The sequence below is a fragment of the Scomber japonicus genome, chromosome 3 (genome assembly GCF_027409825.1).
Source record: "Scomber japonicus isolate fScoJap1 chromosome 3, fScoJap1.pri, whole genome shotgun sequence".
Classification (NCBI taxonomy): Eukaryota; Metazoa; Chordata; class Actinopteri; order Scombriformes; family Scombridae; genus Scomber; species Scomber japonicus.
In genome coordinates, this window is record NC_070580.1 from 30,437,107 (window position 1) to 30,462,146 (window position 25,040).

Below are 25,040 nucleotides of genomic sequence, written 5' to 3' on the forward strand. Positions count from 1 at the left end.
TAACCGTACCTTTACAGAAGCTACGCCTCCAGGTTAGTCGACGGGGGGGAAAAAATGTTAGATAACTACTGAAATGAAATGCAGCTTTTTCTTCTTCAACCTCTAACACAGTCGTCTCCAACCCTCCTTCTGGAGAGCTGTTGCCCCCCCTGCTTGTTTTAGAACCCCCCCCACACTCTAACACACCTGATTCAACAGGCTTTATAACGAGCTAATAACTGAATCAGGTGTGTTCAGAGAGGGGGGGGGGCGGTCTAAAATAAGCAGGGGGGGGCAGCAGCTCTCCAAGAGAAGGGTTAGAGACGACCGCTCTAACAGAACGAGCTGAACCCGGTTCTGACGACAACGATGAGAGTTAAAATAATTATATTAATGCTTTTCCTGCTTTCTTCGACACAAAAATCTGATTTTATGCCAGAAAAGAAAAAAAGCAGCTGGACACAAAATGCTGAACTTTAAAAGGGTCAGTTCACCCAAAATACTTCAAATATATATAGACACACAGTATTAGGTACACCTGCATATTTGCAACAGCTCTGCTATAAATGTTACTTTTACAAAGCTTTTAATAACACTGTCAGCACAGTATTACATTAAATGTTTTATTATTATATTATATTTAAATGTCTCTAAATATCTTTCACTATAATATATATATATATATATAAAACCTCTCAAATATGAGCTTTGTGAAAGGATTTATAACAGAGCTGTTGCATCAGATTGTAAAAGTGTACCTAATAAAGTGATGTCTGTGCAGGCAGATAGGTTTGGAGATATCTTAATCTTTATATCTGTGAGGAATGAGCCCCAAAATAAGAATATAATTTAGTTTTTGTGAGGAAAAGACGACGAAGACATTTCCTCTGAAAACATGAGAGTATTCTCTCACTGGGACACTGTTACTGGAAAGAGTTTCTTAATTATTAATACTATGTTAATTTAGGTGAACTGACCCTTTAACGACACTTAAAACTCCTCCCTGATGAATGAAAAATAAAGTCACAGACACGTTTGACCTTTGACATCTGAACACAAACGCCTGACGAGGCCGTTTGGAACCGTTGACTCGTGAACACCAAACAGAGGGAGGTCCAAAATAATAAAGAAAAGGAAAACAAAAACAAAAGCAGGGAGGTAAAATGTTCCTCGCAGACATTTTGGATCTGGTGGTTCTGGTTCTCGTCACTGAGTCTTCAGCAGAGAACCGAAACTTCGCTCCAGATTCAAAACGTCTGCTCAGAAACTGACATCAAATCAATCAGCCTCCTCCATCCAGACTCACACAGACCAATCAGATCAGCCTCCTTCTGTGGCTGTAGCTATGGTAACCACTGCTTCTGTTACCACGGTGACGCCTCAGAGGACACAGACACAACCTGGACATTCTGGCTCGGCCCCGTCTACATTCAGGGAACCACAAACACGACGACCTGCTTTACTCGCCATCACCTCTGCTCTCCTGTCTTTTTCTTTCATTTCTTTTCCTCATCGGCGCTTCGCTGTCGGCGGCGTTGCCACGGAGAACGAGAATGGGTGAGAGTTTGTTGCCAAGACAACCACGGCGATCCCGTCAGGAAGTGAATCCAAACTCTGGCTGCCTGGAGAAGCTTTAACTGCGAGTTTTTTGTATAATAAATACGAGTCATGACGGAGCGGAGACGCCGGGATTCACCTCCTGACGGGAGCGGGATGCCGGGTTGCCGTGACGACACAAAAGCTCTAGAATCAGTAACAGACACATCTGGGCGCCGGGTTAACGTCCCGACTGTGATTTAGTGACGACTTCCTGGAGATTTTATTCTTGCCGAGCAGCAGCCAGAGCCGACGGAGAAGAAAAGTGATGCAGTGACGTCTGTGATTGACGTCTCTGAAATGATTCTAGACCTCCGACGTCAACGCAGCGTCTCTCCTCTCCGCTTGAGGCATCAGCGTGGCGTCAGTTAATGCTCGTCTCCAGGTATTCGGGGTCGCCCGGCTCTGACTGGCCGCTCACACGGGGTGGAAGAGCAGCGTGCAGTCCTCTCTGCCCGGGAGCGGCGGTAGAGAGCCATTCGGCAAGGCACCGCCGGTCCTCAGGTAGCAGGAGACGATCTTCTGGTCCAGGCGCAGCTGACGGGGGATGCTGTCGAACGGCTTCGGGTCCAGATCCAAGATGGAGACGGAGCAAGAGAACGCAGGAGGTCTGGAGGAGAGGAAGTCCCTGAACCGCCTCTGACTGAAGAGATAAGAGGAGGAGGATTAGTGAACAAGGAGTCAGACGTCCCAGTTTAAACATGTTGAGCTGACGTCTGGCGCCACCCAGTGGACTAGGTAGGAACTGCACCCTTAAAAATAAACCCAGTACAGGCTGTTCTCACCAAACTGTTAATCCCAGTGATCGAGAACCAGTACCATGATATTGGACTGTAAACTTCGACTCATCATAGACCAGTGTACACTAACAGTTACATTTTCTGTGTAAGCTTTTTTTTTTTTTTAACCTCTTGTAACACTATGAGGAGTTTTTCAGACTGGGATCTTATTTTGTTCGTATCACATGAGGGAGCAAACATGTGACACGACACTCAGCTGATCAACAGAGAGACTAACTACGAAGCAAACGTGGATGTTGAAATTAATTCTTCCAAAAATCAACCCTACAAGTATATTGACATGAAATCCACGTTTGAAATCCATTTTGGTAATAAAAACTGAATGATAACATCAGTCTAGTTAGTTGTAATCAGTCGAGTGAATCTCTGTGTTTTTTTGGCTTCCTGTTCTGTTACTGAAACTCCAGTATCAAACTTACCCATCATCATCCTCCTCTTCCTCACTGCTGGGCACCAGGGCGACCATGATGGAGCAGTCCTTCGCTGTCATGGCAACGCGGTACTGATGGACCTGATGTCAAAACACACAGCAGTTAGTCTTATTGTGTTCATTATAATTATTATTTATTTTGACTGTCCACTTTGCTGCTGTAATATTATAAATCTCCCCATCGTAGGACTAATAAAGGATTATTTTATCTCATCTTATCTTACATTTATTGATTTTTGGAACTTTAACCACATTTAACATAAATATCCAACATCGTAAAAGTATATAAATAAGAGAAAATCACAAAAAGCTGAATATGGCTCCTTCAACTGGAGTTAAAATGCTCAAACAGGCACTGAGGGAGAAACCAGAACTATCAAAGAGCCTGACTTCGTGTAACTGGGATCACTGGGAGAGTCTAAACCAGTCCCACCTTGCTGACAGCGTACTCCACAGAGCCGTCGTCCTCCGTCGGACATTTCTGCAGCTTCTCCAGGAAGTCCTCGTTGTACGGACCCTCGATCTGCAGACGAGTTCTGAAAAAAGACAGCGAGTGACGTCAGAGCCGGTCGATGATGAACGAGGTTAACGGACACAGACACAAAAAAAGAAGACTCAGAAGTCGTACCTCTCTTTGGGGAAGTCCTGCAGGTGCTGCTCCACTCGACGGTACAGAGGGTGAAGACCTTCGATGTCCAGAGTGTCCAACATCTGAGTCTGAAGGATCCTGAACAAGACGCTGTCGCTGGGTAAACCCTGAGAGCCTGAAACACACACACACACACACAAAGATACACACAAACACACACAAATATACATACACACACACACAGACACACAGAAAGGTGAGGTTATCTTTCTGCTTTATAAAACTTCTACTTTAAATATTTAAATCAGGAATCATGCCTAACATCTTGTTCAGTATTTAAAAGAAGCACCAACGTGTGTGTGTGTGTGTGTGTGTGTGTGTGTGTGTGTGTGTGTGTGTGTGTGTGTGTGAGGTTAATATCAGTTTCATAACCAGATTCAGACGTGAGCAACGTGTTTGCGCTGAAAAGAAAAGCGCTTCTTTCAAACCACAAACACTTCAGAGGGAGGCAGCAGCTGCAGATCTGCTCGACTGATTTGTCTCAGTTTCAAAATAAATCAATAGCGTGACAAAAACTACACGGTGATCATCGACCTGCTGTAACTGTAACACACACACACACACACACACACACACACACACACAGACACACAGACACACACACACGTTCTGAAAGCTGCGGAGGAGTTGTCAGTTTTTATCAAAACACTGAAACACATCATGAAGGTTTGATTTGTGGGGTCATTTTAAGGTTATTTGTGTGGGGGGGGCTTTGGGTAAAAAGAATAATTATTTGAATGAGTGTGTGTGTGTGTGTGTGTGTGTGTGTGTGTGTGTGTGTGTGTGTATTTTGTATATAAGGATGAAGACAAAGAAAAGGAAACAGGAAAAAAAAAAATCTTAAAAAAGGAAAAAAAATCAAATTAAAGCCTTGATCTGGATCGTCACTGATTCACTCAGACAGACATAAATATAAACCGGCGTGCGTTCTCACCGTGGCGAATCCTCTCCCTGTTGAACAGACTCGCTTCACAGAAGCTCCGCCCTTCTCCTCGTCTGTCCGTCACCCCGCCTCCGCTGCCGCCGCTCAGCAGAGCATTCACCAAAACCTGCAGGAAGACGGTCACATCGTGTTTTCATTGTGTTTCAAATAAGCTGCAGCTTTGGTACAGTACGTGTTATAAATGGTTATTTTGTTGTTTATCTACAGTTCGCTGTCATTTCTATTTTTCTCTGCATATATATTTATATTTTTGTTATTTTAACATAACATAAAATAAACTCTATTCTCTAAGCAGCTTTTTTATTTCAGCTGATTTTACTTTTAACTTCAATATGAGCAGAATCTGATCGACTCTTGATGTTAAAAAGTTTTCAGCTTATCAAATATCAGTTAACTCTGCTCACATTCACAGAGACATATTTATAAACCTGTGTGGCGTCTGTGGTTTTTTTTTACCTGGATGAAGTCATTCAGCACGGCTTTGCTGGTCATGTGACAGTTGATTCGGTTGTTCCCGAACATGAAGTACGGTCTGAGATGATGCAGCAGAGAGTTCAGGTCCAACGAGTCGTCACTTCCCTCCTTACTGCTGTATATACACTGACCGCCCTGAGACACACACACACACGTTTTAACATGGATTATATACATTATAAAAAAATCACTGTTTTGGCTCCAGATAATAATAAAAAGGTCAAACATCTTCAGAGACCTGCAGGTTAAAGGTGCTTTCAGACTGAGACACTGATCATGTAACTTTACTGTTTGTCACATTGTGTGAGACACTTTAGTTTAGTGTCAGACTGCTCGACGTCTGAAGGAAGAATTTAAACTCTGCATCTTCTGAATCACAGCGATGAGTGAAAATAGGACAAAAATAAAAGAAAGCAGCGACATCATCGGCTCACATCGTCCATCTGCGCTGCTCGTCACACAAACTTAAACTTTACTAAAAAAAAAAACTAAAAAAGAACTGAATGACGTCCAGTGTAAGTTTGTGTCATTTTATGTCGTGTACTGATCAGCTGGTGTGAAGATGGAAGACGTGGGTCGTAGGAGCATCACATTGTGAGAATTACATTTTTGGCACCATCAGAAATGTTTTGCCTGGTCCGTCACCGAAGCTCCAAAACAGTTGGTGGACGAGTCTCACAGTGTGAACCGGGACCTTTTGGATTGACTTTCAAATATCTCACCACATTTCTCTAAAGATTTTCTACTCTCATCTTAAAACAGCTCAAACAGTGGCTCAGTGAGAAGAGGCCTTTAGACTCTGACTTCATCTGTACTGAAGTCAGACGTTACGATGACACATGAAACGCTGCAGGAGAAGAAAATGTGAGTTTGTGTCTCACCTTGAAGATTTTGAAGTTGTTCTGAGGTTCTTCTATCAGGTGTCTGATGGCAAAGTGCATTCTCTGTCTGTTCCTGAACAACGAGAGAAACCAGAGAGGTCATTTTACTAAAACGCTGCAGTCATAAAACATGTAAAATAAAGATTTAATCCTCCTCAGAGTGTGATCATCCCGACAGTATATGAATACCTGTCAGTGTTCACGAGGAAGCTGCAGGGCTTTTACAAACATGAGTTTCCAGTTTTTATCCAAACAGCCTGCAGTGAATCCTCTGTTCAGGTTTTAGAGGCTGCAGTGTCGTTATACTCAAACTGAATTACACTGAAAGAGGTTTCTAATGTTTCATCATCCGTCACAAACTAGAAGAGTTCACACAGAAAAGTGCAGATCTCCGTCAGAAGTGTCTCACTTATTACAGTCGAGATGGCTTTGAAGATGAAGAATAGCAGCGACTTATCATATCTGAGAAGCTTGAATTGAAAAACGACTTTTAACAATTAACCAATTCTTCTTTTAATCTCTAATTTAACCGAGTTTTTAGTGCAGCTTTTATTAAAATCTTTTGTTACTTTTATTTTGTCTTTTTAATAAACCATTTCTCTTCTCATATATATTCACTTATTTTAAATTCTCTCAGTTTTTATCTTTTTATTTGTTCTGTTTTTTTATTCCTTTTCTTCATGTTGTTACTTGTTCTGTCTCATTATCAGCTTGTCAGCCAACTAACTATAAAGCACTCTGAACACTAGCCTGTATGAAAGGTGCTGTATAAATAAAGATTGATTGAATAAATATAATAGTTACCAATTAATTTCCTGACTAATAACTGCAGCTGTAATGATTATTAATGTGTGTTATAGTCATGAGTTTGTTGTAGTTTTCACATTAAAATCACCATTTTTTTATCATTTAATTTTAACATAAAGTTTATAAGATATTCTTTTATTAGTCCCACGGTGGGGAAGTTTATGTCCGTCTTTATAACAGATGGTAACCGTATTATCTGCAGTAATCTCACCCTGAGAACAGATCGAGAGGACAGTACAGACTGCGTCTCTTCCACTTCCCGTTGGCCACCTACAGAGAGAGGAGGAGACAAAACGAAGGGATGAAGGACGCTGGAGGAACGAGACACATGAAATAAAATCATAAAAACACCTAAAAAATGAGTTTTCTTCATTTTACTGTATTTCTATTAAATACTGTAGTTTATTTTAATTTGAATGCACATAAAAGAAAAAGACAAATACATAATACAGGAAATACACATGAAACATGAAGAATATTGAAATTAGGAGAAGGGAAATGTGCCAATAAAACCATAAAAGCTTGTCGGGTTGCTCTCCTAATGTGAGACGTACAGTATGAAAACCTGACAGTAAGGAAGGAGAGTCGAACTGTGGCTGAACTGTAAATGTGTGTGTTCAGTGGTTGGCGTTACCTTGTAGTGTTGGTGCATGCAGAAGCGGCACACTTTGGTTTTGATGTCTTTGCTAACGTGTTTTGAGGACGGCAGGAAGCCACATTTCGGCTGAAAAACAACACACACAAAAAAAAAAACAGCAGCTGAGTAACAAACACACACACAGAGATACACACACTGATACACACTTACAGTCACACTCATACGATTCGTCCTTCTGTTCAGCTTTGTTGGGCGACTGATGTGATTCATGTGCAGTCATTCGTGAGACTCGTCGCTTCTCACGAGGGAGAGATTTAATTTTAAAATAAGTAAACAGATATAAAGCTTAATTACGGAGATTAAACTAAAAACAGACTCAAATTAAATTAACTGGTAACACTCTCAGTGTCTTTTTAGCTTTTATAAAGTATTTCACACACTATAATGTAGTTGTAAGGAGAGATAAACACAATTTAACAGTTTATTAATTATAAATATTATTATTAAAGACATTTTATATCATTAACAGTGTTTTTTTTTACTATAGTATCATTCATTATCTTTCATTGTCTCCTCAATAATGAAAAATAAGCTTGTAACAACCACATTATATATTGTGTTATAAACCAATTACGTATAATCCTCTTCGTCCTCGACTCAACGAGACAGAGAGAGAGCGAGAGCAGTGGTGGTGAGAGCAAAGCCTGAATCTCATGAATAAAACGTTATTTTCTGATTGTTTGTTGTGGTGGTTCAACCTTGTAAACATCCGCACACCTGCACGCTGGTTCACTGGGGGGCTAAAAATACCCCCACTACCCTCACAGGTCGACACCCAGAAACAACTGAATAATAAGACTACTGAGGTATTTTAAATGTTTACTGATATTTGAATTTATTTATTTGCAATCTTCTCCACGGAGTTGGTAATATAGGTTTCTGATCTGTAATGTTACTCTGTGCGTGTGTGCGTGTGTGTGTACCTTGATCTCGATGCAGAGCGGAGGAGTGTGTGTCGGCTGATGGAGGGCTGGAGACGTCAGGTTGGGCAGACAGAGAGCACAGCCGCTGTAGATGTCCATCACTTTATCGCAGCGCCACACTGAAACACACACAAAATAAGAAAATAAAATAAATGTTTTGTTTTTTTAAAGATGGTCAGGTTTCCGTCTGTATAGATATTGATTATTGGTAATAATCTCCTGCTCTTTTTGAGAGACTGAGCCTTCATGATGTTTTATTGCCATTCCATTTTTTTTTTCTATTTTCTTATATTATCACATTTGGTCACTTTTGGTATTTTTTGTGTGCATCTGTTTGTAAACTTGCTTCTGAAAGTATAATATGAATTAATTCACTTATTGTCCTTCGTCACTTTATTTTGTCCTTTGACTTAAAGAGCTGTGACCCCCCCCCCCCCCCCGCTTCTCCCCCCAAAAAAAATGTTAAGTTCACATGAATTCTGCAACATACAAAAAAAAAAAAAAAAAAGAAGAAGAAGAACCGCTGCCCGCACGCTGTCCTCACTTACTCAATAAAGCTCTTCATTGAGTAAGCGTCTCTCCTTCTTCTTCTTCTTTTTGGTACGCGGCTACTTCACCAACGCAAAGATTCCTCACGACTGTTTTAGTTGAGACTCCCTGATTACGTGTTCTCAGGTTTGCAGAAGAAAAAGTCTAAAAGTGTCTTTTTTATTTAAAGTTTATTATTTTAATGGTGTCAGAGTTAAGGTCAAGGTAACTTTATTAATACTCGAAGGTAGATTTGGTTACAGTTTCAGGAGAGGACATCTCAACATACAAACAGATACATACAAACTAATTAAAGGCTAACGATCAGGATTAGAAAGTAAAACAAGATAAAAAAGAAAATTAAAACACTAAAATGGGACATGGATGATAAATGAATTAATAAATTAAAGTCAGGTCCAATTTCCAGTGAATAGAAATAAATGAGGCAGACCTTAAAAGTAGAAAAGTGCACTAAGACATGTTTAAAATGGAGACAGCAGCAGGAACGAAGCTGTTGCCATGACGCGTGCCCTTAGACCTTAGGACTTTGAATCTCCGTCCAGACGGTAGAGGCTGGAACTGACATGATATGAGACGGGAGTCATCACTTGAAATGTAGCGGACTATCCGCTGTAACTGTCTGGTGAACAGAGATACTCGGCACAGCTGTGGCTCCTCGATCAGCTGACCTGACCATCTAATAGTCACATGACGGCTTCCTGCTATCCTGGACTCCGGCGTTTGGGTTCAAAATGTATTATTTTTAAATTACATTAAGATCGTTAAAATTAGCCAGATTAAAAAATTAACTCCAATTACAGAAAGTCAGAAGAGAGAATGAAGCTTAAAAAGGAAAGAAGAGCTATTTTAGCTTAATATCATTTCCAACACTATATATATATACACATGATCGTATCTAAATGTCTTCTTATTTTGATGTGTTGCTTTTATATTCTATCTTGATGCATTTTATGTTTTATGTATAAAGCACTTTTGTTGTTTAAATGTGTCGTACAAATAAATTTGCGATATTAGATTAGAGGGAAAGATCATTTTTAAATCATTATTCTCATTTTTATTGAAAAACTATTTAAATAAAAAATGATTTTGAGCTGATCTGGATGTTCAGCTTATGTTTTCATAAGTATGAAGGTTATGATGTGTAGACGGAGATGTAACTGTGTTTTTAAATATTCGTCTTTATTCTGGGAAATACTAACTTAAAAACTTCCTCTAAATAAAGTAAAATAAGTCATATACTGTATTATGTGAGATATATAACATGTTTAGTGAGCTTCAGAGGTGCCAACAGGGTTATTTTCACACTTTCAGACACATCTGGTTCTTCTGCTTTTAATCCTTTATACTCATGCTAGTGTCAGCTTCATTTTTTCCTTTTTCAGTCTAAACCCTCACAAACTGCTCAGAGACTAATTTGACCCATTTTGACATTTGAGAGCAGTAACATCTACCATCATACTTAATACTGTTTTCTTTTAGCCTTAAATTTATTTGATGACTTCTCCTAATGTGACCCAGAATACACAACAACAAAAAAAGGAAATATTTCTACTTCTGATGAACATTTGTAAGCAGCTGATCCACATTTTAGTGTTTTTAACCATATTTAATTAAAACACCCATAGATGACTGTTGGCATTCTTCACATTTAATATAATTCATTGAACTCGTCATGTTTCCTCTTTTCTATGTAACACAGGTGTGATTGGAAATGTTTGATTATCTATAAAAAAACCTAAAAAAGAATTAAAACTAGGGCTGGGCAAATAAATCAATATTATATAGATATCGTGATATTTATACATATCGTAATATGGTGATATGGAATAAGTGTCTTAGTCATTATATCCACATTACTGATGATTATTTATCGAGGTATTTGGTCAAACTACTCCTTTAACAGACACTTCACCACATTAATGATTAACGTTTCCGTCTTACCGGGTCTTTGATGTTGAACTTTGATTGACAGCTGTCGCACGAACTCCAGCGGCAGTTTGACCACTTCCTGTAGAGAGAAAAAAAAATGAAGTTGGTGGTTTTAGTCCAGTTTATGAGCAGAAGACTCTTAGTTTAGTAGGAGAGTGCTGCTGTGCTCATTCATTCATTCATTCATTCATTCATTCATTCATTCTGTGAGTTATAACAAACAGAATTAACCATCAGCTTCAATAACTGAACATTTCTCTGCTGTATATTGTTAATAATGATCATAATTGAATCATAATCATCATTTAAAGCTACAATAATTGGATCTTTTTGGTCTACTTTAGTTTTTATACCTCAGACGACATGAAAGGAGCGAGCTGGGACTTTCTGACTGAGCTCTAAATGTTAGTGGGACAGATGGATTCATTGTTAAAAATGAGCCTCCAGCTTAAAAAATAAAACAAAATAGAAAATAAAAATCTAAAATTAGACACCATCTGACCTGCAGCGTGTTGTTCATGTGCTTTAAAAATAAAACCTCCTGACTCCAACACTGTGTTCACTGTGTTTGTTGAACTTCTTTGTGTCCAGTTTATCAAATATTTAAATAAAAACAGTCACATCTAACTAATTAGAGCTATTTTAGAAAAGTGCAGCTACATTTTTTTAGACAGTGGAGGTTAAATGACTCTCATACTAGTTTTATTTCGTGCTGATACTGATGAATCTTTGACTGATGCTCTAAAAATGTTTAAACTCAGAGTCCTGATCCAGAGTTTTTATCTGAGGCTGAACGCAGCTGGTGGAAGTAAACACAGTAATAATACACTCATGAACAAGTCATCTTCATCTTTTCCTTCTTCTCTTTTTTGTTTATCATAAATAGTTTCTACGGTTATAGTGGAAAAGATTTCCAGGATGTTTCTGGAATAAAAAAATTCCACCTGGAAAACACCGAATGAGTCATTCAGAAGAAATTGAGGAGCAGAAGAAGAAGAAGTTAATGTGTTAATATTTAAATATTTTGGCACTATTAATCAGGGCTTTTTGTACTCCTGTTTTCATCTGTCTTACTCTATTTTAGCATCATTTTATTTCCAATTAAACTTTATATATCTTTTTATTGTGCCACATTAAATCAGACGGAATAAAAAACTCAGATTACAGAAAGTCAGAAGAGAGAAAGAAGCTTAAATCCTCCGACCCTTCTAACCCGGCTTATAAATATGAAGAAGAGTTCAAAGAAGAGCTCTATTTTAGCTTCACTTTTGATCGTGTTTAAATGTCTTTTTATTTGTCCATGTGCTGCTTTTATATTCTGTCTTGATGCATTTTATATTTTCTGTAAAGCACTTTAAGTTGCCTCGTTGTTGTAATGTGCTCTACAGGTGTATTTGCCTTGATATGATTTATGAAAGGGTTGTTTTTTTTTTTAAATATGGGCCTTTTTTCTCATTTCTTTGACAATATTAATATAGAAAAACATAAATACAATTAAATACAATTCTGAAAAAACATCTAATTGAGATTGTTTTGACTGATACTGCAATATGGTTTGTGATATTAGATTAGAGGGAACGATAATTCAAAGTCATAATTCTCATTTTAATTGAAAAACATACAGAAAAAAACATTATGGTGTGATTTTTGTGAGGATCTCTAACAATTTAATATGTTTTCTCAGGTCTGAAGAATAAGATGAGTAGACCAGGATCAGAATTTTTAACTTAAATTGGTATTTTTTTGCCTTAATAGCGATTTCAATAAAATTTTGATTAATTGTTCAGCTCTAATATTAATGAATAATGTCCATTACACCAGACTTGACTTGAGTTTGTCATTAATTAAGGGGTAATTAGTCTCTGGTGTTTGTTTCATCTTAATAAAGAATATTGAATGAAGATGATAAAGTTTATAATAAATATAAATGATGATGAAGTTTAAAGATGTTAAAATGAATCTCATGTTGGATGACAGTAAACGGCGTCATACCCCGCTGTGGATGAACTTCTCTCCCAGCAGGCTGCTCATCACGTTAGAGCTGAAGTCGACGATGTTCTGGATCTGCCTGAAGGCCTGCTCGGCGGTCTGGAGGAAGGACACACACACACACACACACACGCACACAGATACACACGGACACACACACACGGACACACACACGGACACACACACACGGACACACACACACGGACACACACAAGCAGAGAGAGAGAGAGAGTTAATACAAACAGGTAAAACAGGCCACTTCCTGTTCAAGGAAACAACAATAGAAACGACTCTGAGGTGGACGCAGCGGTTAAGGTTGTTGTTAAGTCTCCCTGTGCTGCTTGACATGAATAAAGTAAAATAAAATAAAATAAAGTAAAATAAAATAAAATAAAATAGACCAGTTATTTCAGGCTGATCACTTGAGGTTTCTAATCAGTCTCCAACATGAACGAGACCACTACGAACAAGTTTTTGTTATAAATGTTTTAGACACTTGGCCTGGATTCCTGCTTTGTCAACAACACTTTATTAATTAATACATTAAAAAAAAACCTTTAAACACCTTTTAATCTGCTTTGAAAACATTACTTAGCAGCTGTCTGTCCCTGTATTAAAAAAAATCAATTAATTAATGACGGACATCAGCTGATGAGCAGCTCTGAGTAAAACTGACTGAACACTTTGATCAGGATTGTGGCGTCAGGTGTGTAATTTAACGAGCTTTTAATTAAATGAATCCTGCTGCTGCTGCTGAGCCGTTCATACTGAATAAAAGTCTCTTCTGCAGATATTTTAAAACACGACTAAAACTTCGTCCGCAGTTTATTTCACGTCTGTCAGCTCTCGGTCAGGCATCAGCGGACCTGACAGACGTCGTGTCGGGATGATTGACACTTCTCCTACTCTTCACTCAGACATCAAACGCATCACGTCGACCTGCTGACGGACTTTAAAACCAGTTTAACCAGACTCAGTGTGTGTTCAGCCACAGTCACTGGGTTTTAGGGCTATTTACTTTTTGTATTTGGTTTTGTAAAGATAGTTGTTTAGTTAAATAAAGCCGAGGAGACTTTAAATAAACACGTTGTTAATTTTAATGATTAAACAAACGCTGATTTTTTTAGTTTATGTCGCGTGTGCGTCGTGTTAACAGACCTGTGAGTCGCTTTTCAGGCTTGAGCCACGATTTCTGTATGAGTATAGTTAATTAATTTCGATTACCGATCCCCAGCCTTAGTCAGTGGTCAGTCAGAGATGATTATATTTCAGTTTCTGGAGAGTCGTTCATGCACCGACGATACTGAGCATGCAAAGAAGAACTTCACATGTGGCTTATCATAGGTCTGTAAAAGGCCGTCCACACTAATCATGATAACTATAACTGTAAAGATAACCATGTGACACACTTATGAACTATAACGTCCTATAAACAGCGGTGTCAAGTAACGCCCCAGCTGTTTTAGCAGCTAATGAAAATAGACCCGTTACTACTGTACAGAAAATAAATATAAAACAAGCGCACAGATGAGCATATCAAATCTATTGATAGAGATATATTGTGATATTTGATTCTGCCCATATCGCTCAGCCCTATTCTCAACTTGCCCTAAACTTTATATTAATTTATTTACAGCAGGGCTGTCAAACATGCGGCCCGTGGGCCAGAACCGGCCCGCCGAGGAGTCCAATCCGGCCCACTTTCCTTCATGTGTTCTTTTCCTTCCTTCCTTCTCTCCATCCATCTTTCCTTCCTGTCTTCCCTCCTTCCTTCCTTCCTTCTTTCTTTCTGTCCATCCTTCCTTCCTCCCTTTCTTCCCTCCCTCCTTCCTTCCATCTTTCCTTCCTCCCTTTCTTCCTTCATTCTGTCCGTTCGTCCTTCCGTCCTTCCTTCTTTCCTTCTTTCCTTCCTTCCATTTTTCCTTCTTTCCTTCCTTCCTTCCTTCCATTTTTCCTTCCTGTCTTCTTTTCATTCCTGTCTTCCATCTTTTTAATGGTCCGGCCCACATGAGATCATATCGGGCTGTATGTGGCCCTTGATTGAAAATGAGTTTTGCCGCCCCTGATGATTTACAGTGTAGTAAATACAGTAGGGCTGGGCGATATGGACGAAATCGATATTGCAACAATATTGTAGGTTGTCATGGTAATATTGTAGGTAATGTGGTTGTCATGGCAATAATAGAGCAGCTAGAACAGTCTCCTTATATCAGAAAATAACTTTATTGTAATGCAGCATTTAAAACTAGGTAAAGGCAACACTGATGACATCACGATATCAAAAATGTAAGAGGATATCCGGTCTCATATCACATATTATCTAGGCCTATATAATACTGATATATTGCCCAGCCTTAAAATACAGCTGATCAATATAAATAGCACACGCATGTTGTTTTTGTTTCTTTGTGGCACAACAAGCTGGTGAACCACTGAAAACGGATTCACGCTCCAGTGCGTCTCCGGTGGCATCTGAACTCCCTGGAGACTGAAAACGTGAAGTTATTTGTGTTTGCAGCTGCTTCTAAACAAACGACCATGAACAAACTCTTCCAGATGACTGAGCGTGTCACACAGCACGGCTCGGAGGCTCAATGGGTTGTTTGTAGGGTTTTTTTTTTTAGTTTTTAGTCAATAAAAAGGAGGATTAATGCACCTAATACTTGTAAAACTGATAAATTCATTGTTGGTTTGGCTCCACGTGACAAATATTAAATATGTCTGGTGTTATCTTTCAATAAGCTGTTCAACTTGTTTGTGTTATTATTATAAGTGTTTATAAATCTAGTGTTTACTCTGCTGTGACGTTGCCTTTCTGGTCCAGCAGGCAGATACTTCATGATTTCATCAATCTTGTACATTATGTTAACTCACATCAACACGTTTTATAATCTAAAACTTCTCGGCTGAAACAAAAACACAGAGTTAGATTGACTTTATCGTGACGTGGCGGCTCCCTGGCTGAATCTGTCCACTGACAAGTCCAATAACGTTTTGGTCAGACCCCAAAACACTGACAAAGAAAAGAAAAGAAAAGAAAAGAAAAGAAAGACAGCGTGGCCTCCAGTAATTCTCTTTGTACAGAATGCAAGGAGAAAAAAAAAGATGAATACGGAGCTGCAGAAAGCTGGAAAATGAAAATAGTTTGTAAGTGAGAACTAGAAGTTTGTATGTGGTTGAAGTACAGCTATTACAGTCAGCAACAACATAAAATATTATTTATTCTACACTGTTAAAAAAAAACAAGCTCATCTTCTGACAGCGGCCGTGAGGAAACTGACCTGCCAGAAATAATATTAATAATAATAATCTTAATTTATGGAGTACTTGAACTCACATCCAAAGTGCTTCAGCAAATTAAAACTAGCAGGTTATAAAGAAAACAAGAAAATCATAAAACAATTAAGATTAGTATTAAGATTGAGCTCAGTGCAAACAGGTCATCAATAAAAATCTACAAGATTCAGCAATGAGAGAGCCGTCGATAAAACTAATTAAAGTGTCGGTGGGGAAAAGAGCGATCAATAAAATGTATTAAATACATTAAAATGTGTGAAAATTAGTCAATAAAGTCTCTTTCCATGTTTTATATAGTAGGAGTAGCATTAGTAGTATAAGTAGTAGTAGTAGTAGTAGTATGAATACTATTTATAGTGGTAGTATTAGTAGTAGTAGTATCAGTAGTAGTAGTTATTATAGTAGTAGTAGAAGTAATAGAATAGTATTTATAGTGGTAGTATAGTAGTAATAGTAGTAGTAGTTATAGTATTAGTAGTAGTAGTTATAGTATTAGTAGTAGTAGTACTAGTAGTAGTTATTATAGTAGTAGTAGTAGTAGTAGTACTAGTAGTAGTATTAATATTACTAGTAGTAGTAGAAGTAGTAATAGTATTAGTAATAGTAGTATTACTAGTGGTAATAGAAGTATCAGTAGTAGTAGTAGTACTAGTAGTAGTACTAGTAGTATTAGTATTAGTTATAGTAGTATTAGTAGTAGTAGTAGTAGTAGTAGTAGTACTAGTACTAGTAGTATTAGTATCAGGACCAGGTTTTCCCAAACACAGCCTGATATTTACCTGCGGTGGGTTTTCTGAGTCCTCTGCCGGATACTTGAGCAGACGTAAAACTCTGGAAAGCTGCAGGAGAGAAAAGAAGAGAAGAAAAAGCTCAGTGAGGATCTCAGACCTGCAGAAAATTACTGCGACAGAGTGAATTCATGAACATCTACAGGAGAGAGTCCTGATGTGGGTTTAAAGTGATTCAGTTTTCCCGTCGCAGTGCAGCAGGAGCAGAAAACCCAGCCTGTGAGACTGGAGGAGGATAGAAATGCTAATACTGCATGTTTCATCACCTTTCTATGGTTTTCTCCTGACTATGTAAAGCACTTTGTGACTTATATCTGGGAAAAGTTAGACAATTTACTTTACCTTCACATATTGTTCATGGTCAAAAAAATACTGACACATCCCTAACCCTAATAATGATAATAATGATAATAATAATAATAATAATAATAATAATAATAATAATAATAATAATAATAATAATAACTCTCAAAACTAATTTAATGCCTTAACTTCTACAAATTCAGAATTTTTAAAGCCATTTTTTAACCTTGAATATGAAAAATTCAATTTAAGACATTTTAAAAATCCTGTTTATGTAACATTGAATCATTATATTGATATTTTAAACAGTTTTTTCCTCATAAAACCTACAAAAATAAACTTGTTCTGTTCTCCGACAGCTTCATTAAGAATAAATTGTGTTTATCTGTGACTGATGAGATCTTTATGATCAATTTGTGCTTCAGAAGTTTGTTATAGAGACTAATCATGAAGAAGAAGTATTGTGACGGGTCAGAATATGAACCGTATGTGAGGATTATTATGAGTTAGCATCAGCTGGAATAACTCAGATTGTCTCAAAAACTTCTGTCAGCATTTATTTAGTGACATGACCGACATCCAGAGATTTTTATCTATGAATGTGTTCAGACTGCAAACCCACAACAAACTGATCAGTATCAGTCAAACTACATCACGCGTTTAAAAAAAACTGTGAAATATTTACATGCAACACATCAGTAATCAGAATCATCTCTCGGATGATTTCAGCGTAGAAGCTTTTTGTTTTAGGGTTGGCTGCAAGAAGTAAATTAAAGTGAGTCGGAGTCACGTGATCTCAGATGAGGATGAGCAGCATCTCGGCCACAAACCACCAAAAACAATAAACAAAACAATGGCCACATCCGTCCGTCCCACATGTCCTCACCAATATATCTCTCAAAACCCCCCTCCACGAGAGAGAGAGAGAGAGAGAGAGAGAGAGAGAGAGAGAGAGAGAGAGAGAGAGAGAGAGAGAGAGAGAGAGAGAGAGAGAGAGAGAGAGAGAGAGAGAGAGAGAGAGAGGCAGAGAGCGAGAGAGGCAGAGAGAGAGAGAGGCAGAGAGCGAGAGAGGCAGAGAGCAAGAGAGGCAGAGAGCAAGAGAGAGAGAGAGGCAGAGAGAGAGAGAGAGAGAGAGGCAGAGAGAGAGAGAGAGGCAGAGAGAGAGAGAGAGAGAGAGAGAGAGAGAGAGAGACCGAGACAGAGACAGAGACAGAGACAGAGACAGAGAGAGAGACAGAGAGAGAGAGAGAGAGAAAGAGAGAGAGAGAGAAGCCATGGGTTTCATCTCTTCCTCTGCTGTTAATTTAATTTTCCTCATCTACTTAAATTACAAAATTAACAATTAGAGCTTCACATAAAGACAGATAGATAGATAGATAGATAGATAGATAGATAGATAGATAGATAGATAGATAGATAGATAGATAGATAGATAGATAGATAGATAGATAGATAGATAGATAGATAGATAGATAGATAGATAGATAGATATCCTATGAGGCACTCTACACATAGAGCACTAAGTCTTTAAGTGAATCAAGGTGATTAACTCAGAGCCTGCAAAAGTTCAGGCTACATTAATGATTTGACTTCCTGAGCTGCACTGTAGACAGTACGTAAAGGGTTAATGAAGTTAAAGTGAAATAAAATAAATAAATAATCAATTAGGAAGGAAATAAGGTTCAAATTCTCTGGTCCAAGCCTCTCAAATGAATATAATACTTTATAATATTTACATTAGTCGTCATTGACAGTAAATTAATGTATTTGGATTGACTGTTTGGTTGGGACAAAATATTTTAAAGATGTCACTTTTAGGTTTTGGGGAACAGTGATTGACATTTTTTACATATTATCAAGTAATTAATCAATAAATTAATAAAAAAAAGTATTATTAGAAACCAGATTCTGCATAAATTCCACCAAATAACCAGGTAACAATAACGACGACGTTGACGTACAAATATTTACTCAGTCATTGTCTCCACAGTTGAGTTTCTCCCCCTCAGGTGTGATTATGTAAGAAGGGCGTGTGACAGAGTTTAGAAACGCCTCGGAGAGAGAGAGAGATGAATGATGGAGCGAAACAAAGACACTTTTTAGATAAACATCGTACAGGTTCTCATAGTTCAGTTATTCTTGATTATTATCAGTGTGAGTAATAAAGCTGCTGGAACCAACCTGGGTCTGTTAGAATAATTCATATTACTGTTATTATAATATTAGTAGTAGTTACAGTAGCTAAAATAGTTAAAGTAGTCAAAATAATAGTAGTTATAGTAACAAATAGTAGTAGTTATAGTAATTATAGTACTAGTAGTAGTAGTTAAAGTAGTTATATTAGTAGTTATAGCAGTTAAAGCAGTAGTTATAGTAGTAGAAATAATAGTAGTTATAGTAGTTAAATTATAGTAACGATAGTAGTAGTAATAATAGTAGTTATAGCAGTTATAGCAGTAGTAGTAGTAATAGTAGTAATAGTAGTAATAGTTATAGTAGTTATATTAGTAGTTATAGCAGTTAAAGCAGTAGTTATAGTAGTAGAAATAATAGTAGTTATAGTAATGATAGTAGTAGTAGTAGTAGTAGTAGTAGTAGTTACAGTAGTTATAATAATGATAGTAGTAGTAGTAGTTATAGTAATGATAGTAGTAGTAGTAGTAGTAGTTACAGTAGTCATAATAGTAGTAGTAGTAGTAGTAGTAATAGTTATAGTATAGATACAGTAGTTAAAGTAGTAGTTATAGTAGTAGAAATAATAGTAGTTATAGCAGTTACAAGTAGTTATAATAGTAGTATTAGTAGTAGTAGTATTAGTAGTAGTAGTAGTTACAGTAGTTATAATAGTAGTAGTATTAGTAATTACAGTAGTTAGCCTGTACCGTTTTGAAAGATAAGTCTCACTAGTAACAAACTGTAGTTTTCCTGGATTCGGAGCATCCAGGCCCTTTTACACATAGAGACAGCTTCCACCTTTTTAACTCCATTTTTTTGCGCTGCTACTCCTACCTACCAATTTTGATCAATCGACATCAAATTTAGCACATCTGGACCGAGTCGGGTAACAGTAGTTTTACTGAATTTTAAAACCTTTGTATTTAAGTTCAATTTTACATAAATGCTCATAAGTTAAACTTGGTTGAGTTATTGAACGCTTGCCTGCTGTGACATTTTCATTCATGTGAGAAGTACTTTGACGAGTCAGGTATTTAATTTACTGGATTATCCAAAGACAAACAATCCTGCCAGGTTATTTTAGTCATGAACATTTTCACAATTGATTTTCCAGACAGGGGATTTAATCCGTATCGCCTCGCCCTAAATGTCTGTCTGCACACAAATCACATTTAAATTGTTCTGTTTGGACTAGAGCTGCTACGATGTCGACACTTCTCAAAGCTGTTCTTATGTTTTACGGATAAAACAAATAGTCAAATAAATAAATTAATATAATAATGAAAATAATAGTTAGTTGCAGTCTTAGTTTAGACAACATGTGATACACTTCAGTGATAAAAAGGGGAAGGTATCACATCAGCACCTGTGTCTAAAACATTCAATTAATGTCCATCAATGTTAATAAAAACAACGGACAGGTGACTAGAGACGCTGGTGAATAGTTTGACATTGAAGCAACAGACTAAAAATAGAGACACCTTAAACACACCACCCGTCTCAACCTTTATTTATTTTTTTTTTTTCTGTCTTGGAATCTAATTTACATCCCTATGAACACTTTTTGACTTTTTCCCATTCAAGTATACAAACTGTGTCCACGCCACACGTTCTCCAGCCACGGGGGGGGGGGGGGATCTTGTAAAGAGACTTATTTTGGTTAATTGAGACAGGTGGTGAGTTTGTGTCTGTTGGGAAAAGGAAGTTTCTGTTTGCTTACGGCTTTAGAAACCAAAACACAGATTTATAGTTTGTGTACAAGAGGAGGAAATACTTGGAGTTTTTACTAATTACGTCTCAAATTACCACCACTGACGTACGCATTCTCTGTGTTGGGTTTCATCTGTAGTATCAAGTGGGATTTACTTTATATCTTATATTTTAACATTAGTGGGGGGGGGGGGGGTTACATGTTTTTATGTTGTGTCTTTTCTTGTGAAGCACTTTGAGCTGCGTTTCTTGTCATTTTAATACAACAGTGGTGCTTCGGGCAGTTATTCTAGTTTTTTGTCTAACATTTGATACTGTTTGGATCCAAGTTGTGTTTAAAGTTGATGCTCTAGTGTTAAAAACGTTTTAAATCGCTATATACTATGAAGCATCTGAACTACACTTCAGTTTTAGATAACAGTAAGACTTAACAGACTTAGTTTATCTATTGCCGTGGTGAACATTGGTAAATTAATACATAGGAAACACTTTAAACGGTTCTCTCTTTTTTTTTGAATGATTATAATATTCAAACACATGCTGCAAAAAGGGGAACAGCAGCAACCCAGCCCTAAAACATGTATTTATAATACTGGAAACCATCAAAATATCCCCAGAAAGCACTACTACTGTGATGTAATGCCCTCTTAACATTTCACACATTGCTCAATAACAACAACATGATCAGACCACTCCCGTGAATGACACACCGTCACAGTCTGTCACACACACACACACACACACACACACACACACAAACACACACATACACACACAGTGAGTGGGTCTGTCAGTGAATGCACCACCCCTCCCAGTGTCTATCAGAACACGTCCAACCGCATTACCACACATTTATACCAATGAATTTTCATAACTAAAACTTTAATTTAAGTAGTTTAACAAAGTTTAACAAAGGGTCCTCCCCCAGAACATTTAGATTAGATGTAATGTCCTATATTCTGAAGGCTGCCTTATATCTGTTATCTTTGATACCAGAGCAAGTCATCCCTAATTCAAAACTTTTCCAAAACATTCACCTAATTCCAAACCATTTCCAGGACCGGACTTTTTTTTTTTTTTTTTAAATGTCATAACTTTTCCAGGAATTTCATGACTGTGGGAACCCTGAGGGGATTGCTACAGGGCCGATGCAGTGAGGCAGCAGCAGCCGAGTAAGGTGTTCCTAACGCCGGGTGACTACCATTACGGGGTCTCCTTCCTTCCAACATCAATTGCTCTTCTTAATAAACAACCTGCCAAATTTCAATCTTAATTGAATTATCTATTTATTCAATTGGAACTCTTGCACTTGATCCTTTTTTAAAAACTTGGTTTCGTGCCCTGTGGTTTATTGTGTTATTGTACTTTTTCTCTTAAGCCACTGGTTCTTAAGGGTGAGCTACCTTGTGCACCGTTTTTATACTTTTTTTATTCAAGTCATACATTTTATTGTTTTTACTCTGTTCCTTACTTGTGCCATATGTCACATGGTCTTGTGCAATATGCTACACTTTGAAGCACTTTTTGTGATTTTGTGTTGTCTTGTATGTTTTGTTTTCTGTGCTTATTATGTATTGCTGTATATGTGCAGCTGCAACTGGCACTTTTAGCCCAAGAAACTAAGTCACTTTAATCTATGTGCAATATTTCTTATAAGGTTTAGTGCAATATCTGATTGAAAATCCAGAAACCACAAAAAAAATGTGTAGACTGTCAATGTTCCTGTATGTCATTTATGTCATATGTAAATTTAATGTGATGTAGCCACTATACACTGTGGTCCAAGACACATTTCCTCCTTGAGGGCTAAATTAGCTCCCAGTTAGACGCCTTTTAGGAGTTGCTGCATTTTTTTTAAAGCCTCAACACCCCCTTGACCCACACTGGACATGAATATATATATATATATCCTTTCCTAATCATTAGTGGTGTCCTAAGCTTTATCGATCATGTGTATCTATCTTTTATTTACATGTTAAAAATATGAACTCTTAAGTTAGCCACTGGCCAACAAGCCGGTGTTACGTCGAAATCTGTCCCCCCTCAATTATGTTCCACTCTTCTCCAAAAACCCCTAACAAATCATCTTCTAAGGTGCTTAATCTTAACTTAAATTTACCTCCACCCCACCCATATTTAACCATAACACATAACCTAACTCCAAACGATGTGTCGCTATGAGAAACATGATTTTTAACAAGAGGGGGACATTTTTTTAAGAGGGGAACAGAATTCGACATAACACCGGCTAAAGCTAAGCCACTTTTTTAAAACAAAAACACACATTTATAAAGAAATTTACTACAAAGTTTCTACTGCCTGAAGTGTGCTAAATGTTATAAAAGTGTTATGAGTGGTTTAAAGGAGGGAGGGGGGTGTCTTTGAATTTTTTTTAAACTCCTCCAGCTTTTACTAGCTCCGTGTTAGCCTCGCTGACTCACCTGTACGTGTGACACCACCAGGCTCTTGTTTCCCTCTCCGTGATACTTCCAGTCGTTCTCGTCCATTTTGTCCAGTTCCATCACCCCGGCAACGACAACACCTTAGCAACAAGCTTCCCCCCGTCAACGGCCCAGAAAGAAGTTACACACAACGGGCACAACGGCAACATACAAGTACTCCGACGACGACTACGGCTGTTAGCAGTAATTCAGATAGTACAGAAGCCGACTGACTTGCTGCTGCCGCTGCCCGGCCAAGTATGTTTACCTAGGATGGTGAAGTTAGGACCCCGCCCTACTCTGCCTCTGATTGGTTGTCATTGTCGGTTGGGTTTAGCATGATGAGCGTGATTGGTTAGAGTTAGGGTAAAGAATGTCAGAGTAAGCCAATCAGAGGCAGAGTAGGGCGGGGCCTGACTTTGCCATCCTAGGACAAAAAAAAATAACCCCTGCCGCCCGGAATAAGTTAACTGACACAATACTTCAAAATAAAAGTCACTGAGCATAAAAAGTTTAAATAATAGTTTCTGAGAAAAAGTTTTAATATTTTTCAAAAAAATGGAAATGCGAAAATGCAATCCCTCTGCTATTGAGCTCTTAAACAAAGACCCCACTCATTTTAGATTAACCGATTTATTTATTTTTTTCTTAGAGGATCTATTTATTGAAATTTATTTATGAGATTTTATCTATTGGATTATTTTATTGATTGCCCATATGCCTCTTAACGTTTACTTACTATTCATTGTTAATTGTTGGATTGATTGTTGGTCTATGTACTTGGGAAAGCTGCAGATGAATTGCCCATTTGGGATAAATAAAATTGTCTGAATCTGAATCTGAATAAGAATAATCTCCCTTTCCACTGGAAGAAGGGGCACATATAGTTTTATATTTATGTCATTACTTAAACTATTTCTTTATTTGTTCCTGAAAGAAAAAAAAACACAACTTTGAGTTTTTATTTTATTTTATTGCTTTTATTTTAAACTATTTCCCGCTGTCCAGTTTGACTCGCTGTGTGATTGACAACTTGATAAACCAATTCCCAACACCGCGCTGAAGTCCCGCCCACTGCGCTGTGATTGGTCAGAGCAGGCAGAGGCGGGGTCTGCTAAAGGAGGAAAAAACTCGTATTTTTGACAGCATGACAGTGACGTGAGCGGATCCTGGGGTGGAAACCTACAGAGGGGTCATGAGATTAATGAGTAATGCCTGCATTCATTCAGGCAAAATCGAGATAATCCCTCAACAGAAAAGGAAAAGTACAGACAGACTTTCTACTCCTCAACAATTCAGAGGAAAATATGACACTTTTTACTCCAAGGCCAAATAGTTTACATATTCCAACAGTAAAATACTACTAATACATATATACGAATAATAATACAATATATGCCTATAAAACTTTTTTTTTTCAATTTTGTCTTAAAACAGCAGAAACAAGTTTTTCTTGCTGTAACCATTCCTCCTGTTCATACTGACCATTAGAGGATCCCTTCAATCACTTACAGTAATCCTCAGTCCTCCTTCTGTGCAAAAATGTATTTCAAAGTTTATTTGATGCTAAAATTAAGCTTCAGCCGTCCAAATGAGTCAAATCAAGTAGATATCTTACAGTGTTTTTAGTCCCTCTTTTTGTTACTACACTTCCACCACAGCTCAACAGGGAAACATAAAGAGGGAATTTGATGCTAAAAAGACTATAAATGTGTCAGA

At 37.6% G+C, this 25,040-nt stretch overlaps 1 protein-coding gene across 1 annotated transcript; it reads right to left on the reverse strand.

Moving 5' to 3' along the window:
* Positions 1-1,200: 1,200 nt before the first annotated feature.
* Positions 1,201-23,520, reverse strand: ippk (inositol 1,3,4,5,6-pentakisphosphate 2-kinase). The gene is made up of 14 exons (XM_053316533.1): positions 23,322-23,520; positions 16,684-16,743; positions 12,611-12,706; positions 10,631-10,697; positions 8,141-8,259; positions 7,194-7,283; positions 6,771-6,829; positions 5,753-5,825; positions 4,854-5,006; positions 4,389-4,503; positions 3,434-3,569; positions 3,239-3,341; positions 2,795-2,886; positions 1,201-2,218 (listed from the first exon to the last, which is right to left on the reverse strand). Exons 1-14 carry the CDS (start codon positions 23,400-23,402, stop codon positions 1,993-1,995), a joined length of 1,470 nt encoding a protein of 489 aa, XP_053172508.1. The 5' UTR covers positions 23,403-23,520; the 3' UTR covers positions 1,201-1,992.
* Positions 23,521-25,040: the final 1,520 nt, after the last annotated feature.

Coding starts and splice junctions, on each gene's coding strand:
- ippk (XM_053316533.1), bottom strand. CDS start 23,402: ATGGAACTGGACAAAATGGACGAGAACGACTGGAAGTATCACGGAGAG. Junction 8,260..10,630: donor AGTTCAACATCAAAGACCCG/GTAAGACGGAAA, acceptor TGTGTGTTTCAG/TGTGGCGCTGCGATAAAGTG. Junction 5,826..6,770: donor CCTCTCGATCTGTTCTCAGG/GTGAGATTACTG, acceptor CTCGTTGTTCAG/GAACAGACAGAGAATGCACT.